We start from the raw sequence: 18,509 nt of genomic DNA, 5'->3' as shown, positions 1-18,509 counted from the left end.
GCTCCCCTCAGTCTCTGCTGCTCCAGAGAAAACAACCCAAGTTTATTACACCTCTCACTGGAGCACATGCATTATAATCTAGGCAACATCCTGGTAAACCTCTTCTGCAGCCTCTCCAAAGCCTCCACATATTTCCTGTAATGGGCAAACAGAACTGAAAGCGATGTTCTAGATATAGCCATAATCACTTTTATAAAGCCACAACATCACTTCCTTGTTCCTGAGTTCAGTGCCTCGACTAATAAAGAAAGACAAGCATGCCATTTGCCTTTGTTATGTCTTGTAACTTCAAAACACTAAACTAGCTCAAAGGAATACATGAGTTCTATAAAAGTATTCACCTCCTCTTGGAAGTTTTCATGTTTATTGTTTTACAGCATTGAAGCACAGTGGATTTAATTTGGCTTTTTTGACACTAATCAACAGAAAAGGATTTCCTTGTATTTTGCTGCATTCATTTTACCCTGAACATTCATAAGCCTTCTAGGGCCTGTTTTCACTTTCTTCACCCCCCAAAGTGAAAATAGATCTCTACAAAGTGATCTAATTACAAATATAAAACACAAAATAATCGACTGCTTAAGTATTCAGTCCCTTCAAGTCAGTATATAGTAGATGCACCTTTGGCAGCAATTACATCCTTGAGTCAGCGTGGATAGATCTCCATCAGCTTTGCACATCCAGACACTGCAACTTTTCACCATACTTCTTTACAAAAACGCTCAATCTGTCAGATTACATGGGGATCGTGAGTGAACAGTCCTTTTCAAGTCCACCCACAAATTCTCATTTGAAATGAGGACTCCGACTTGGCCACTCCAGGACATTAGATTTGTTGTTTTTAAGCCATTCCTGTGTAGCTTTGGCTTTAAGCTTGGAGTCATTGTCTTGCTGGAAAACAAATCTTCTCTCAAGTTGCGGTTCTCTTGCAGACTGCATCAGGTTTTCCTCCAGGATTTCCCTGTATTCATCTTACCCTCAACCTTCACAAGCCTTCTAGGGCCTACTGCAGTGAAGCATCCCCACAGCATGATGCAGCCACCACCATGCTTCATGGTAGGGACTATGCATTTTTGATGATATGCTGTGTGGCTTAAGCCAAACATAGCACTTAGTCTGATGGCCAAAAAGCACAATTTTGGTTTTATCAGATCATAGAACCTTCTTCCAGCTGACTTGAGTCTCCCACGTGCCTTCTGGCAAACTCTAGCCCAGATTTCATGTGGGTTTTTTTTTCAACAGCAGCTTTCTCTTTTCCACTCCCGTCTCAGCTACTGAAGCTTGTAACTCCTCCAGAGTTGTCATAGGTCTCTTGGTAGCCTCCCTCACTAGTCTCTTTTTTACCTAAAAACTCAGTTTTTAAGGACAGCCTGCTCTAGGCAGATTTACAGCTGTGTCATATTTTCCATTTCTTGATGATTGACTTAACTATACTCCAAGGGATATTCAACAACTTGGAAATTTTCTTGTATCCGTTTCCTGACTTGTGTTTCTCAATAACCTTTTTGTGAGTTGCTTGCAGTTTTGTTGTGTCTTCATGGTGTTTCTGCCAGGATACTGACTCACCAACAATTGAGATATCTTCCAGATATGTGTACTTTTACTACAATTGCAACACCTTGACTGCAACCAAGTCTTCAAAAACAGATCTCTTTAGATCATTCTGCAGAGATCTGTTTTCACTTTGATGCAAAAGATTCCTTTTCAGTTGATCAGTGTCAAAAAAGCCAAATTAAATCCACTGTGATTCAGTGTTATAAAACAATAAAACATGAAAAGTTCTGGGAGGGGGAGAGAATACTTTTATTGGCACTATATATGCAAGATTACTCAAATATTACTGAAATATTAAATATGCAACAGCCTTCTTTACCACACCATCTACCTGTGCGGTAACTTTCAGAGAGCTACGGAAACGTAATTGCATATCCCTCTACTAGCTTCTTTGCAACTCATTCAGATAATCACCATCCACTCTGAGAACTGATCCCTCAAATTTTATTTTAAATTTCTAGCATCTCACATTTTTCTCTGGAATATGATAGAGGTTTACAAGTTTATGAGAGTCATAGCAGACAGCTAGTATCTTTTTCCCAAGATTGAAATATATAATACCAAAGGGTGAAAGGCCTTTTATGGTCATTTGAGGTGAGAGGGGGGAAAGTTTTTTTTTTAATATATGCACATGAACTGGTGGGTGCCTGGAATGGTGTTGGCAAACATGACAGGGTGGTAAAAAGGCTCTTAGATAGCCTCCTGAATGTATATGAAATGGAAGGATATGGATATGGTATAGACAGAAAGGATTAGTTCAGTGGGCATTTGAGTACTAAGATCATTAGTTCAACCAAACAATGTGGGTCAAAGATGGTTCCTGTGCTGTACTGTACTGCTTTAATCTTCTATGTTCAGATGTTCTAAACCTAGGTCCTCTAATCCAGGACTCCCCTGCCTTGGAAAATACTGACAATTTATTCAATGTCCTTCAATATTTTAAATCTCTATAAATTTGCCCCTCAAGAAGTGCACTTGTTAAAAATGAAGCCTATCCAATCTCTTCTTATAAGAGCAGGACTCCATTCTAGGCAATATACTAGTCTGCATTCTCTCTCTACTGCTAAAACATCCTTGAGTTATGAGGAAAGACCTGGATAAGTTGGGACAGATTTCCCTGGAGTGAAGGAGACTGAGGGGTGAGCTTACAGAGGTATACAAAATAAGGAAGGCCATAGAATATGGTGTGTGGTCACAATCTTATTCACAGTAGGAGAGTCTAAATCAGGCATGGGCAAACTACGGCCCGCGGGCCATATGCGGCTCGTTAAGCTTTTTAATCCGGCCCGCAGAACTTGATGAAATTATTTTGATAAACCTTGTTAACGTTTTTTTCCCCGCAATTCTGGCGTTTTCCCAATAGATGACACACTCTATATACATTGACCTTTGTTGAGGTGCAGCGTATTACTCCACATTTGCGCTTTACTCTTTGTTCAGCTCGACCTATTTGTGTGAACAGGCGTTCAGTGTCATGAACATCAACAAAGCCAGCCACAGATTCAAGTTAACCGACCAACACCTCAGATCCATCCTGAGAATTGCCACAACAAAACTAAATCCAGACTTTGATGCGCTGGCTAAAAAGGGAGACCAACAACACTGTTCCCACTGAAATTAAAAATAAGTTTCTTCATTGTGTTATGTAAAAAATGCATTTGAAAATATTTTTTTCAATAAGCCTTACATGTTACATGTCATTTCTGTTAAGTGATGGACATGAGCAGTGTGCAGGTGCACGTACGTTCTCAAAATAAAAAATGTGCTCCAGATCAAATAACACGCTCCGCATACTGGCGCGCTGTCATTGTTCTGTCTTTGTGCTGGTCGTTGTTGAGTTTTGGCACAGGGGACAATTGAATAAGAAGGAGCAGGACAAGTAGACCTGCATCTCCTACTGTTTTTAAAATAAAGACAGTCAGGAGGAGAGTGATGATGATAATATCTTGAAGGATAACAGAATTTTCAGTGCTTTAAAAGTCATTTCAATAAATAGCTAAATACCATGGGACTTCAAAGACAGATATTTTGTTATAATGCATTTGTTCATTTTCAATTGAAATTAAAGCACATGTTTTCTACATATCCCATGATATTTTATTTTCTCTTATGAGGTGTATTACCAAAACACTCCGTCCATCTGCTCCTGGTCCGGCCCCCCCTGTCAAATTTTAGAACCCTTTGTGGCCCACAAGTCAAAAAGTTTGCCCACCTCTGGTCTAAATGTAGAGGGCGTAAGTTTAAGGTAAGAGGAAAAAGATATAAAGGAGACCAAAGGGACAACTACCCCCCTCCCCACACACACACAGAAAGAGGTGAATATATGGAATAAGTAGCCAGAAAGCATAATGACAGGCACAATTACACTTAAAAGACATTTCAACATGCACTTGGGTAGGAAAGATTTAGAAGGATATGGGCCAAATATAGACCACTGAAACCAGCTCAGGTAGGGACTTTGGTTGGGATGGACAAGTTGTGCAACTCTGTGGCTCCATCATTGAAGTCTAGTGACCAAAGCTGAATGCAGTACTCTAAATGCACATTAACCAATGTTCATGCAGCTGCAACATGTCCCCCCAACTTATGTACTCAATACTGCGATGTATGAAAGCAAGGAGACCAATACCTTCTTGACTGTGTTACGACTTTCAGTAAGCTATGATTTGTACCTTTAAGTCCCTCCTGTAAATCACAGACCTTCTGTAAAGGTCCTTGCCATTGTCTCTCTTTTCTACCAGAAATTTACCTCCCAAGGTGCATTACCTCACACCTAACTGGATAAACTCCATTTGCCACAACTGCACAATTCTCCAGTTTATTCATGCTCACTATATCTCAATACAATTAAATCTGTTATCTACAACTCCACTGATTTTCATGTTGACTGCAAACCTGCAGGCTACCCCCAGCACATATTTAGGTTGTGTTGGCTGTAAATGCAAGTGACATTTCACCACGTTTCTATACTGTAAGTGATATTAAATCTAATACCTTACTGTTCAGACTATCTACAACAGCATCCAATAAATTTAAATATACATTAACTACAGACTTCCTGGCACCAATCTCTGAAGCACACCTCTGCAATTATCCTCTACCTCCTATCATCAAGCCAATTGTGGATCTTGTTTGCCAACAGGCCTCAGGTCCCTTGTGGCTTAACTTAACAGACCAGTCTACCACAGAAAGCTAATGACATTAGCTATCCTCCAGTCTTCTGTCACCTTGTCTGATGCAGAAACCTCCAGATATCGTTAGGTCTTGGGGATTTATGGCATCACCATAGCGTGGTGGTTAGCTCGACACAATTATAGCTCAGGACGAAGTTTGGAGTTCAATCCTGGCATCCTCTGTAAGGAGCTTGCATGTTCTCACCATGAAATATGTGTGTCTTCTCCAGGTGCTCCGGTTTCCTCCCACAGTCCAAAGATGTACCGGTTAGTAGGTTAATTGGTTATTATTAATTGTCCCTTGATTAGTTTAGGGTTAAATTGGGGGTTGTGGGCTCCAAGTTCTGGAAGGGCCTATTCTGTATTGTAACTCAAAATAAATTAATAAATAACATTAAGGTTCCTGACACTTCCTCCCTCCAGAATACCAGCATACCAATTGCTTAACTATTGAGCTTGCCCATCCTTCTCCCTAGTGAGTATCAATGAGAAGTATCCATTCAGGACCTAACCCTCTTGCCTCTAATTTTTTTTTTGCTCCCCCCCCCCCCCCACATTCCTTTCTTAAAATTCTTTCCTATAAACCTCAAAACACTCACCTAATACCAATTTCCTATACCTGATAGGTTTCCTTTGGTTAACAAAGTGTTCTGAAGGTTTGATCAAGCAATCAAAGATCCCAAATCTTAACATCTTTGCCTCTTAACCTTGTGGTAACATGCTGTCTTTGAACTCTTAGTATCTCACATAATAAATTCTTTCCACTTATCTGATGTTATCAATTCCCTACCTTCATGTAGTGTTTGAAGATGTCAGCTGCAGTCCTAAGATCCACCATGTTGTAGATAATGAGCTTACAGAATCCTGCCAGGAAATTTCTCCTCTTATGCAGCATCTCAATTTTTACTGTCTCATCTAAAACAAACAAAAAAAAATGGCATTATGGCCTCAGGGGCAACCCTATGACAACACAAGATAAAAACACAGTTGTACTCAAAGCTCTGGGAAATCCAGGGAAACCATGTGAACAGTTATAAGGCAAATAATATTTATGCCTCTGTATGTGCAGGGAAGAGCAAAAGGAACTGAAAAATATTTTGGGCCTGTGCTCACTTTTAGGTGTTGTGTACAACCAGTATAGAGGAAGCACAGATGAATTGTACAGAATTAAACAAGGAGAAGAGATCCGATGTTGGGTGTAATTGGGAAAAATCAAGAGTGGGACAAGGGGATAAAGTGAAGAGGACCAGGGAGATCAGATGAGCGAGAAGTATTCTGTAGTGAAGAGTAATTGAAATTGCTCCTCACCATCTCCATCCTCCTCTGTTTCCACAAACACATGGTCCATGACGAAGCTCAGCAGCTCAGACACCAACGACATGTCCGCTGTGAACACCAGGGGTTGTAGATCTTCATTACCATCCTTTGTCATCTGAGCACTGAAGATCACCAGGAGGTCACACAGCAGGGTGAACGACTGTGGCAATTGAAAGAATAATATAAACTTGGATCTCTGTTATAGATGCAAATGGCACATAACAATCATTTACACAGGAAAAATGTGCTGCCTAGCTCTATCCCTAAAGTTTATTCTTTCTGAATGAGCCGACTGAAGAGAAATGGAAACATTCTGTAAGCCAGGCAGCACCTGTACCTTTCTCTTTCCACACACCTAACCACCTCCCAAATTCGCAACCAGTACACACTGGATTTTTAGGATTAGTATGTTGATTGGTTGTGGGGATGTTTCAATGTTCATTCTCCTTGGTACTCACTAACCTGTTCTCTCACTTTCAAGCTGATGTTCGACAGGCCATGCTGACACACTGTGAAGACTGTGTTCCGTTGCTTTCGGAGTCTGATGAGTTGCTCCTGGGGAGATCATCAAGTGCATATTAAGTGACAATAACCCAATTTTTTTCCACTGTGGTGTGCACTTACAAACTCCCACCTCACCACAACAATCCCAGACAGTACTTCCTTCAATCCTTGATCAACTGATGAGCCAGTTCTAGACAATACCCGAGCACTGTTTACTGCAAAGGAGGGCTGGACGGATATTTGAGATGGGCAAGTTGTTTTATGAAGAAAGATTGGACTGATTAGGCTTATGTCTGCTTACTTGAGCAAAACCCAAGATCCCATGAGAATCTCGATAATATGGATGTAGGAAGGATTCCTCCAATTATGGGAGAATCCAAAATTAGGAGTCACCCATTTAAGAATACACAAAGCTTTTCCTGGTGACTTGCAAAAAAAATGGAGATACAAAAAAGATTTGGTGGACTGGTTTTAGGTATAGTTAAGGTCAAGTACTATATTTAGAAGAACAAAAGGAGATCTCAGCAAAACACACAAAAACGCAAGAACTTTACAGGACAGGTACAGCCAAGATGTTTTTCCTGACCGAGGAGTCTAGAACTTGGGACATAATTTTGGGATAGGATGTAGACTGTTTGGGACGGAGATGGAAATTTTTCTTTATGCAGACGGCACTGAATCTTGGGAATTCTCAATGCCAGAGTCTCAACTAATTAATTTTCTTCAAATCAAAGATCAAAAGCTATCAACACACCAAGGGAATTATGCGATAGTGCCATTTTATTGGTCCTGTGACTAATACAGATGAACTTGACAAAAGACAGTAATCACAAGGGGGGTGGGGCAGCAGCATACTCCTGCTATATATTTGTGTGGATTCTAATCATGTGGGAATGATATAATGAGCAAAGGTGTCTGTGCGATCTTTAGCAATATTTGCATCTGTTTCATCATTCACAAAGACCATTTAAGAAAGTAGTCTTTGGGAATGATTCTGACAATAAAATTTTCTCCATGCTCTTTGCCTCTCTTCTGGCTAGATGCTTGATCCTCCTCAGATGGAGAGATGCTGCCCCGCCCACTCATGCTCAATGGCTTAACGACATCATGGCCTGTCTGGACCTCGAAAAAATTCATTATTCAGTTCTCAATTCGGATCTAAAGTTCCATAAGGTCTGGGGACCTTTTATCGAGTACTTTCATAACCTTCCTCTTGACTAGGGTTTTTTTCTCCCTTCGGTCCCTTGCTTTCAGCTCCTTTTTTTTCTGGTAGAAGGCATTATTATCCTCTGTTGCTGAGTGTATTCACAGTCTGGGAGCTTGGCGGTCCTGACTTATACTCTCTATATTGTGTTGTGGTTGGTCTGGAGTTGCTGTTGTTTTTTTCTTGTGTTGTGGGGCTTGGGGAGGACACTAAGCTTACTTGTCTTTAATTTAGGTGCTTTTTTTTTGCTATATTCTCTTCCATTGTAACATATTGTTATTGTATGCTTAATTTTGCACTGTTTTAATGTTCCTCATTGGGATTTGGGGTTTTTAATTTGTAAAATGTTTTGAAAAACTAATAAAAAAAATTAAAAAAAAAAATTTCTCCATGCTGTCTGTTGCAAGATAGACAAATTAATTGGCTGCATGATCTACCACTTTAGGCAGGCTGGCTGTTAAGCCATGTTGAGAATTCCTTGTTGGATCTTCCTCATTGTTGTCAGTCACAGCCAGCCACACTGACCCCACTTCCCTACAACATGTTTCAGGGAGGAGTCAAAATGAATAGTAAGTATTCCCTTGGGAACTGCCTGCAAGATGTTGCCACTGGTGTCATTACTTATTTTGCACACATACAAATTATTAGCTTTTTGCTGCAGTGACACAGTATAAGATGAGGATAAACACAAGCAAGGTGTCATTGCTATATTCCTGTATGTATAATCTAGTTAAAGTTTATGTAAACTTAAGTTCATCCACATTTTGTACTGCATTGTTGCTGCACACAGCTAATTTTCATGGTGTTGATATCCTAGATACACATGAACTTTATTTATTTCAAAGCTCACCCAAGAACAATTATGCTTTAGGATAGTACAGCCAGGTGGCTTGCTATGATATACAAAAAGCAAAAAGGAAGATTCAGAGTATTAGCAGAGGCAGACAAAAATATAAGCATAAAAATTCATCAAATAAATATTGTTCAATAAACCTACATTATTCCTCACATTTCCAAATAGTTGAAGATTCAGTTCTGTTTTCTTTATGCTGAATTAATTTTGACAGGATTAGCAAAGATGGAGAGGAGGAGGATGGGGTGCAAATGAAGGAATTGAATTTAGTTTTCAGTGGTCTATTCATTGAAGTTACATGTGATTTGAAGCTACATGATTTCAATCAGAGAGGAAAGGTATGATCAGTAGAGGTGCATATGCCAGAAATGGTGATATTGAAACAGTTTGCTGGAAAGTAGTCCTTGTGAGTGACTCAATTAGTTGAAAAGAGTTGTCAATTAGGTAGAGGTAGATAAATAACATGTTAGAAAAATAGAAACTGTATTATGGAAGCAGACAATAATACAATAGGACAATTTAATACAGTAATTGAGATACAATGATAGCAGCAGAGCAAAGAAGTTAATTAACTCTAACCTCAGCAACATGGAAGGTTTTCACTGAATTGGAAACGAATGCTTATAATGGAATGGAATAGGCCAAAATTACTGTTAGTGGGATGAGTTGCGGTGTAACATGGGGACAAAAATCAAAAAAAGGTGATGAATACAGGACTGAAAGTGCTATATTTGAACGCATATGGTATACAGAGAAGAGTAGGCTATCTTGTAGCCCAGTTCCAGATTGGTAAGCATGACATTGTGGGTATCACTGAATCATGGCTGAAAGAAGATCGTAGCTGGCAGCTTAACATCCAAGGATTCACATTATATCGAAGGGAGGGCAGGTAGGCAGCAGTGGCTCTGTTGGTAAAAAAATGAAATCAAATCCTGTGAAAGAGGTGACATAGGATCAGAAGATGAAGAATCCATGTGGGCTCGACATCAAGAAACTGCAATGGTTAAAAAGTCCCCCAAACAGTAGCCAGGAGGTGGGCAACAAATTACAACAGATGGGAAATGCATGTCAAAAAGGCAATGTTATAGTAGTCAAGGGGAATTTCAATATGCTGGTAGATTGGGAAAATCAGACTGGTTCTAGATCCCAAGAGAGAATTTGTAGAATGCCTATGTAAAATGGCTTTTTAGTGCACCTTGTGGTTGAGTCTACTAGGGGAAAGTCTATTCTGGATTGGGTGTTGTGTAATGAACTGGATATGATTAGGGAGCTTAAGGTAAAGGAACCTTATGAGACAGTGATCATAATATGATAAGACTTCACCCTGCAATTTGAGAGGGAGAAACTAAAGTCAGATGTATTACAGTGGAGTAAAGGGAGTTACAGAAACATAAGAGAGGAACTGGCCAAAGTCGAAGGGACACTAGCAGGGATGACAGCAATAGCTAGAGGTTCTGAGAAAAATTCAGAAGGTGTGGAATAAATACATCCCATAGTACTATTCTAAAGGCAGGATGACCTATTTGTAGCTGAGAGGGAAGTCAATAACAACATAAAAGCAAAAGAGAGGGCACGTACAGAACAAATCTTAGTGGGAAGTTAGAGGATTGGAAATATTTTAAAAACCAATAGAAGGCAACTAAAAAAAGACACAAGGAGGGAAAAGATGAAAGATGAAGCTAAGTAAGGCAATCATTTCAAAGAGGATACCAGATATATAAAGATTAAAAGAGGTGAGAGTGGATATTAGACAGCTGGAAAGGTAGTAATGGCGGACAAGGAAATGATTGACAAACTACATAAGTATTATGCATCCATCTTCACTATGGAAGAAACTTGCAGTATGCTGGATGTTCAAGAGTGTCAGGGGGCAGAGATGAGTTAATTTGCTATTATTAGGGAGAAGGTGCTTGGAAAACTGAAAGGTCTGAAGGTAGATATTGTAAGTCACCTGGACCCGATGGCCTACACCTCAGGGTTCTGAAAGAGGTGTTTGGAGAGATTGTGGAAGAATTGTTAATGTTCTTTCAAGAATCACTAGATTCTGGCATTGTTCCAGAGGACAAAAAAAACCACTCCACTCTTCAAGGAAGGGAGGCAGAAAAATGAAATTATAGGCCATTCAGCCTGATCTCATGCAGGCACTGGTGAGGCCTTACTTGGGAGAGTTGTGAGCAGTTTTGAGCCCCTTATCTAAGAATGGATATGCTGACGTTGGAGAGGGTTCAGAGGGGGTTCACAAGAATGATTCCAGGAATAAAGGGTTATCATATGAGGAGCATTTAATGGCTCTTGTCCTGTACTTGCTGGAATTTAGAAGAGCTGTTGGCGGGAAAATCTCATTGAAATCTGTTAAATGTTGAAAGACCCAGATAGATTGAAAGTGGAGAGGATGTTTCCTCTAGAAGGGTAGTCTAGGACCAGAGGGTACAGCCTCATATTAGAAAGATATCCATTTAGACCGGATGATGCTGAATCTGTGGAGTTCGTTTCCACAGGTGCCTGTGGAGGCGATATGAATGGGTGTATTTAATGCAGAGGTTGATAGGTTCTTGATTAGTCAGGGTGTGAATGGCTACGGAGAGCAAGCAGGAGAATGGAGTTGAGATGGAAAATGGATCCACCACAATGAAATGGCAGAATAGAGCTGATGGGCCGAATGGTCCAATTCTGCCCCCATCTCTTTTGGAATACCTTCCAACTTCGGCTATGCAATATAGAATTGAACATTCCAAGTGCAGGTACAGAATGGACAAAATGCAGAGTAAAGATTCCTTTATATTATTCAACCAAACTGCACTTCATAACTGCTCTGTCTTGACTCTCAAGAACAAATCATCCTAATCCATCCTGGCTGTTTGATCTATGGTGCATTACAAGCTTAACTGAGCCTTCAGCCTCCAATTTGGTGCAGAAGTCTTTTGCCAACTTATGAGTTCTAGCAGTTTATTACCTTGGTTACTGGATGCTCTGAGATGACAGCCAGTCTCCAGAGGACATGAAAGTGAGCACAAAGCAGAGCTTGAATGATGATCTGAAAGGAGGTGAAACAAACATTAATGGTTTAATAAGTTTTAGCTAATATACTGATACAGTCTTGTCTACATTGTTTGTGGTTTGCAAGATGTTTTGTGAAGGACTTAAATGGTACAAGCCTTGGTCAATAACCTCCTAAATATACAACTCCAACACCAAACTGCTGTTTAAGAGTAGATAACACTCTGAGGAATAGGCCACTCATAGACTAATATAGCACAGAAACAGGCCTTTCAGCCAAACTTGTCCATGCCAACCAAGGTGCATTTCTGAACTAGTTCTATTTGTCCATATCTGTCTAAACCTTTCCTGTCCACATGCCAGATTAAATATCTTGTGATTGCAATTGTATGTCTCCTCCACTTCTTTTAGCACTTTCCAGATACCCATCGTCTTCACCTTGCCCCTTAGAGCACCTTTAAAATTTCCCCTCTCACCTTAAACTTCTGCCCTCTTAAATTCCTTCATGGGTGGGGGGAGGGGCGGGTGAGAGAAAGGGAAAAGAGAACAAGACACAGGACTGTTACCTCTATGATTTTGTGAACCTCTGTCAGGTCATCTCTCAGCTTTCTTGCTCTAAGGAAACCAATTTTAGCGTATCCATTCTACGAATCAAGCCTTCCAACCCACGCTCTCATTTAATGACATCCTTTCTAAAAGTACGGTGACCAGAACTGCATGATATTTCAGGAGTAGTCTCAACAACATCTTGCACATGACATTCAATGCAGTACCCTATCCATTTAGGCAAGCATACCATACACCTTCAACACCCTGTCATAGTTTAGGATCTCCAGGTCCTTGTATCCCCAGGTCTCTGTTCTGTAACACTCTACAGGCTCCTGCCATTCACTGTATCTAGTTTAACTTCCCAAAATGCATCACTATGCAGTTGCCTGAGTTAATTTGCATCTGCCTTGTCTTTCTGCCAACTCTCCCAGTTGATCCAGATCCTGTTGTAACCTTCAACAACCTTCTTCACCATCCACCATACGACAATATATACAAACAGATGAGTGAGGAATAAGCCACTCAATCCCACCAACCTACTTTGCTATTCAGTGAGATCACGGCTGGTCCGATTGTAACATCATTGCCAGGGACAATAGTGGAATTGCTTCCCAAAACCCAACTACTGAATTAATTGAAAAGGTTTTCACATTATTTTAGATCACCAACGTTCTGTAATTTACTTCTTGGCCTTATGCCAAGGCATATTAAGATCTCCCCAATCATCTATTGAAACAAAATAGTGATAACTCCATTATTATATTCCAAGTGCTATGTTTTTGTTCAAAATCTAACCAGTGTGTTTTTGTTCTCACAACTTTTCTGTCACAGAACTCAGTTGTCATCCAAGTCATTTAATGTAGGTTCTAAATTGATTCAATTATATCTTAGAAATGACCCCTTAATCTTGTCTTTTCCTTTGCCTGTTAAAACCGCAACCCATGCTCATGATTTAGTACTGTGAAGCACTCCAACTCTTCACATAGAAGGATGATCCTGCACTGAATTGGTAAGAGTTATAAATATTCATGGCACACAATCTACTGAAACCATTAAAACTTAACATCAAAGAGCTATCCAATTTAATTCCACATCCCTGTTAGCCAATTCACTTGTGCATTTTAAGTGCCCTGAGCTACAGTCAAGTATTTTTTTAATGCAATGAGACGGTGCAGAATAGATTCACTAGGATGTTGCTTACTATGATGTTTCAGTTAAAAGTCAGACTACACAGGCTGGGTTTGTTTTCTCTGAAGTAGACAGGCTGAAGGATCCTGTCAGAAAAACAATATAGAGATAAAATAGCAGACTTTTTTCCCCCATAAGTTAGTTGACCAGAAGATTGCTTTACCTGATCTGGTATCTCCCCCGTGTCAATCCCTCGCTCCAGGATTCGGCAGCAGTTGTCAAATAGTTCCCATTTGCTAAGGTCGTGTGCACTGCGATGACAGATAGTAACACATCAACAGTGAAGGGAGGTGGGATTTAGGGGTTGATGCTTTCTTTTCTTTCTTGGTTTCATGGCTACCCGGAGAACTGAAGAATTTCAGAGATGTATACTTTGATAATAAATGAACCTTTGAACCTTTTCTTTTGAACTTTTGAAGATCTTACCAAGGGGAGATAAGGCTTTGATCACAAATAGGTTTAAAAATTAAAGCCGGGAACAAATACAACATCAAATGACAATAGATCTTCTATAAAGCATTTTCTGACATCACTCCTGTAAGGTCTGGCTCTAAATTTAAAGTTGCATTTCTTCATTTTTCATACTTAAAGATGCTACTCAATCTGCCAACTCCTTTAATTATCTTTAACACCTCAGCCAGATCACTAGTCCAGTTTCTATTCTCCAGCAAACACGAGGCCAGTCATGGAAATCTATCTTTAACCTCAATATTGTTCTGGTAAATAAGTGACCCCCAAAGAACAGTGACTTAGAGGGTACTGAAAGCTTTGCAAAAAGAAAAGTGACATTAAAAAGACATTGGGACATGGCATAAGAGAATGCTAGAAATACTCAAGCATCATCTGTGAAGAAAAAAACTGACCAAAACTGAACACAGTACGCCAAATGATAACTTACCAACATCTTGTACAACTGCAGCGTAACATCCCAGCATCTATACTCAGTGGCCTGACGAAAGCCAATATGCCAAAATCCTTTTTCACCACCATCTATCTGCAACGCCACTTTCAAGGAACCACATATCCCAGGTTTCTATTCTGCAACAGGGCCTTGCATTTCACCCTGAAAGTCCTACCTCCATTTGTCTTCCCAAAATGTAAATAAGATTTCTCTTTCATACATCCATGTTCACCTTGCCTAATCCCAGTTTCATTTTAAGTGCTTTGTTATATCTTTTATAACAGATGTTAGTCTCCTTTAAGACTAACAGGTTGAATTCTCATTTGCTCTCCCCTTTTCTCCCCCCCATATTAATGTTAGATACACTCCCTTTAATCAGCAGGAGCCATTCCCTGTGGATTTTTAAAAAAAAAAGACTCAGATGAAGAAGTGAAAAGGTGGACTAGTAGCTTTACAAAAGGTTGATGGTATTGCGGACAGTGTAGAAAGTTGTTGGGATAGACAATGCAGAAATGAGTAGACAAGTGACAAATGGTGTTCAGTCTAGAGAAGTGAAAAGTGATAGACTATAGATTCATCTGTAGATGCTAGGAACCTAAGGCAACACACACAAAATGCTAAGGAACCTATTCTTACTTTCCTTAATAATTCTCCTATGACTGATGTAAAACTCAGCCTGTAATTTAATAGATTATCCTTGCTGCCCTTTTTAAAGGAACAACATTTGCTATTTTTCAGTTCTTCACCAGTGGCTAAAGAGAATACAAAGACCTGTCAAGGACCAGCAACCTTTTCTCGTCCTTTCAATCCTATCCTGGGGACTTATTTACATCAATATCCTTTAAGAAACCCAAAAGTGCCCCCTCCTCGATATTAACATGCCCTAACAGCACCCCTGTTCTCCATGTTCTTCTCCTAAGTGAATACTGATCCAATATACCAACTTAGTACCTTGCCCACCTGACAAAGAATAAAGATTTGCTCAGTGAAATGCATCAAATCAGCGAGGACTGTGCTGGCCAAGCCATGAGTTTCACCACGCTTCGTTTCCATAGCACACCCACAACTCACTAATCCTAATCATACATCTTTGGATTGTATGAGGAAACCTCAGTACCCAGAGGAAACCCACTTAGTTACATATAAAACATACAAACTCCTTATAGGCAACAACGTGAATCTGTAACCATGAATACTGTAAAACAATGCATTAATTGCTACACTACCTTACCGCCACTTCCTCTGGTTCCAGGGATAAATTCCCTCTCTTGACCTTGAATGGCCTACTCTCTCCCTAGCTTCTTGTGTTAAACATGCATAATAGACTGCCTTAAGGGTTTTCTTGTTGGGGGGAGAGTGGGAGTGGTATTTGTGTTCTCTTCCATCAAGATAAACAAAGTAGTAGTTTAATTGCTCTGTCAGTTTTGTTCCCAATTGCAAATATTTCTGTTTCTGACTTCAACAGATCTTTATCTTTAATTATCTTTTATATTTTACATATGTGAGAAAGCATTTACATATAATTTATATTCTCTACAAATTTACTGCCATACTCCATTTCCATACTATTAATCAATACCTTGGTCCTTTTTGCCCAGTTCTAAAATGCTGCCAACTTGCAATCTTGTTACTTTCTGCAACTGAACAACTCCTTTTGGACCTAATATTATCCTCAACTTCTTTTACTAACCAGTGAGGTTGCAATTCATTTTATTTTTACAAAAGTAATGTATAACTAATGCAGTTACTGTACAAGTAACTTGCATACTAACAAAATGCCTCACTTACTTGTACAGAACAGCAATTCTCTTCAGAGATGTGGCCACAGTATACAGGTTATCTTCATCAGCTTCTCCGACCTGAAAATTTGACCAATATCAGTCATACCTATCTTAATGTATTTCTCGATATCTTGCACTTCACAACACTCTCTCAACATGGCATATTTAATATAGTAAAATTTTAAGAGTACTTCAGATAAGTGTTTGGAAACACAAATTTAACAGTGAGCTGTACAATTACATATGATATGACTAAAACACAAGGTCACAAAAAATATGAAGAGAAGTAGGTCACCTCATCCTTCAAACCTGCCCTGCCATTCAGTATGCTGATGGTTGATCTACTCCAAGCTTAAAACTCCTCTCCTTTACGAATTCTTCACGACCCTGAATTTTCCAAATCTTTTTAAAAGATATCTACCTCCTCTTTCAATATCCCATGAACTAGCAACGATAATTTCTTGGAACCCTGTTGGTGTTTAGAAAGGAGGTGGCACAGGAAATAGATGAGATGTAGTTGAGGGTTACTGAAAAGGAAAATATGGCATTTCAGGAGGCACCTATGCTGTAAGTTCCATCATCAGAGCAGGTAAGACAGAAACAGAGAGCGTACTGAAGCTCTAACAGGGAGCTGGGTAGAAAGGAACTTTATTAAGATAGTTGTGGAAGGCAGTGGACTTACAATGGATATTGGTCACTAACCCACTCCTGGGATGGAAGACAGAAATCCAGAAAGGAGACAAGTTGGAGGGGAACCCTGTGACATAGATCAGGGTAAAAAAAAAAAGCACAAAAGTAATAAAACTTACAGTAGTTTTAAAAAAAAAGAAAAGCACAATTTGACTGATTCTGTCTGAATAAGAAATGACAATTTCTGCAGTTGTTAACCATTGGTAACATTAATACTACTTTCCATAGACTCTGTCTGATGTGCTTGGAATTTTCAGCCAATCTGCAATCTTTTTGATTTCAGCTGACTTGCATTTCAAAACTTTAAAAGGACTTTGTTTTCTCTAACTGCTTTCATGAATCCATTAATGAGTTTCATAAAGATTGGAATCACCTGGCAACCTTGGTCTCAACATCCAGAGAGGCATCTCCTTTATCCATTTCATCCCTCCCTCTGGAACTTAAGACCAACTTATTGTTTCTCTCCCAGTTCCAGTGTTTGAAATTGAAGACTCTTTTCCCTGATGCTATCTGACATTGAGCATCTCCTGGATTTTGTTTTTATATGATATTACCAACATTGTTAAATTTGATTTTCACTATGTTGATGAGATGAAAGGGAATGGAAAACTTCTACGGAGCATAAACAATCTGCTAGAGTGCATATCAAACCCAACACAACCCAATCACGGATTCCACACCTTCTACCTAGGTTAACTACCTTGTCCACTCACACTGCAGATAACACAATCAGGATCCCCTCACAGCAAGGGCCACACCCAATCTTTTTCAGATTCTATTCCCATATTTGATCATGTTGCTCTGCATCTCTGTGGACAGATCCAGCTTTACCACAAAACCCCTTAGCTGCACCTGCCAAACCATCTATGATCTCTTTATTGGCACTATCAACTCAGCCCGACCCCTGCACCAACTCCCTTGGCCAATTACACGCCACATAGAACTTCCCACTGCAAAACTAGCCTTGTACAGGCTAACAGCAACTTCTGCCCACACAGCACCTCTGCTTCCCATCCTTCAATTCTAGAACTGAAGCTGGAACTACGATTAGCGTAGATCCAAATAATGGCAGTCACCATCTTACAGGACAGGGTTGTGTCCCTAGAAAATAGCCCATCACGATTTTAAGTAACACAAAGCCACATCATCTGTGCATGCTGCAAGAAACATGAGTTGAAAAAAAACCAAATCTTATGTTGATTTACTTAATTTTATTTCTCCCACAGATTCAGTGAGTGTATTTTTTTCTGGATCTCTAAATTTTGGATAGTGATTTAATTCTGTAACCCAATCTGTAACATGGAGTTCACCTGTGATTTTCCTCCTGCACTGCTCACGCTTCTGATAGAATAAACCAACACCACTGCCAACATTCCATCATCAAGGCATCAGACTTTTGTTGCTGTAATTCCCACAGACATTGGAGCAGAATTAAACCATTTGGCCCATTGCTCCACCATTCAATCATGGCTCATCCATTTTTCCCCTCCTCTACCCCACTCCCCATAACCTTTGATGCTATGTCTAATCAAGAACCTAGCAAGCTCTGCCTTAAACACTCCCAACAACCTGGCTTCCACAGCTGCCTGTGGTAATAACTGCCACAAATACACCACCCTCTGACTAAAAGAAATTTCTCAGCATCACTGTTTTAAATAGAACCCTTTCTATCCTGAGGCTGAGCCCTCTTGTCCTAGTCTCCCCCACAATAGGAAACATCCTTTCCACATCTACTCAGTCTAGGCCTTTCAACATTCAAAAGGTTTCAGTGAGATCACCCCTCATTCTTCTAAATTCC

At 39.8% G+C, this 18,509-nt stretch overlaps 1 protein-coding gene across 4 annotated transcripts in view; it reads right to left on the bottom strand.

Annotated features, from left to right (window-relative positions):
- Positions 1–18,509, bottom strand: part of LOC132407672 (cohesin subunit SA-2-like) — a 98,017-nt gene that overhangs the window by 19,899 nt on the left and 59,609 nt on the right. For all 4 annotated transcript variants that reach the window (XM_059994509.1, XM_059994511.1, XM_059994510.1 and 1 more), the window contains exons 23-28: positions 16,029–16,099; positions 13,503–13,590; positions 11,559–11,639; positions 6,507–6,599; positions 6,036–6,204; positions 5,518–5,642 (exon numbers count right to left, since the gene is read on the bottom strand). In XM_059994509.1, the coding sequence (XP_059850492.1) occupies positions 5,518–5,642; positions 6,036–6,204; positions 6,507–6,599; positions 11,559–11,639; positions 13,503–13,590; positions 16,029–16,099 (627 nt within the window). The remainder of the gene's footprint in view (positions 1–5,517; positions 5,643–6,035; positions 6,205–6,506; positions 6,600–11,558; positions 11,640–13,502; positions 13,591–16,028; positions 16,100–18,509) is intronic.

This window comes from Hypanus sabinus, chromosome 18, assembly GCF_030144855.1.
Source record: "Hypanus sabinus isolate sHypSab1 chromosome 18, sHypSab1.hap1, whole genome shotgun sequence".
In the NCBI taxonomy this organism is placed as follows: Eukaryota; Metazoa; Chordata; class Chondrichthyes; order Myliobatiformes; family Dasyatidae; genus Hypanus; species Hypanus sabinus.
Note: the sequence above shows the minus strand (reverse complement) of the source record. Positions and strands in the feature narration are given on the sequence as shown.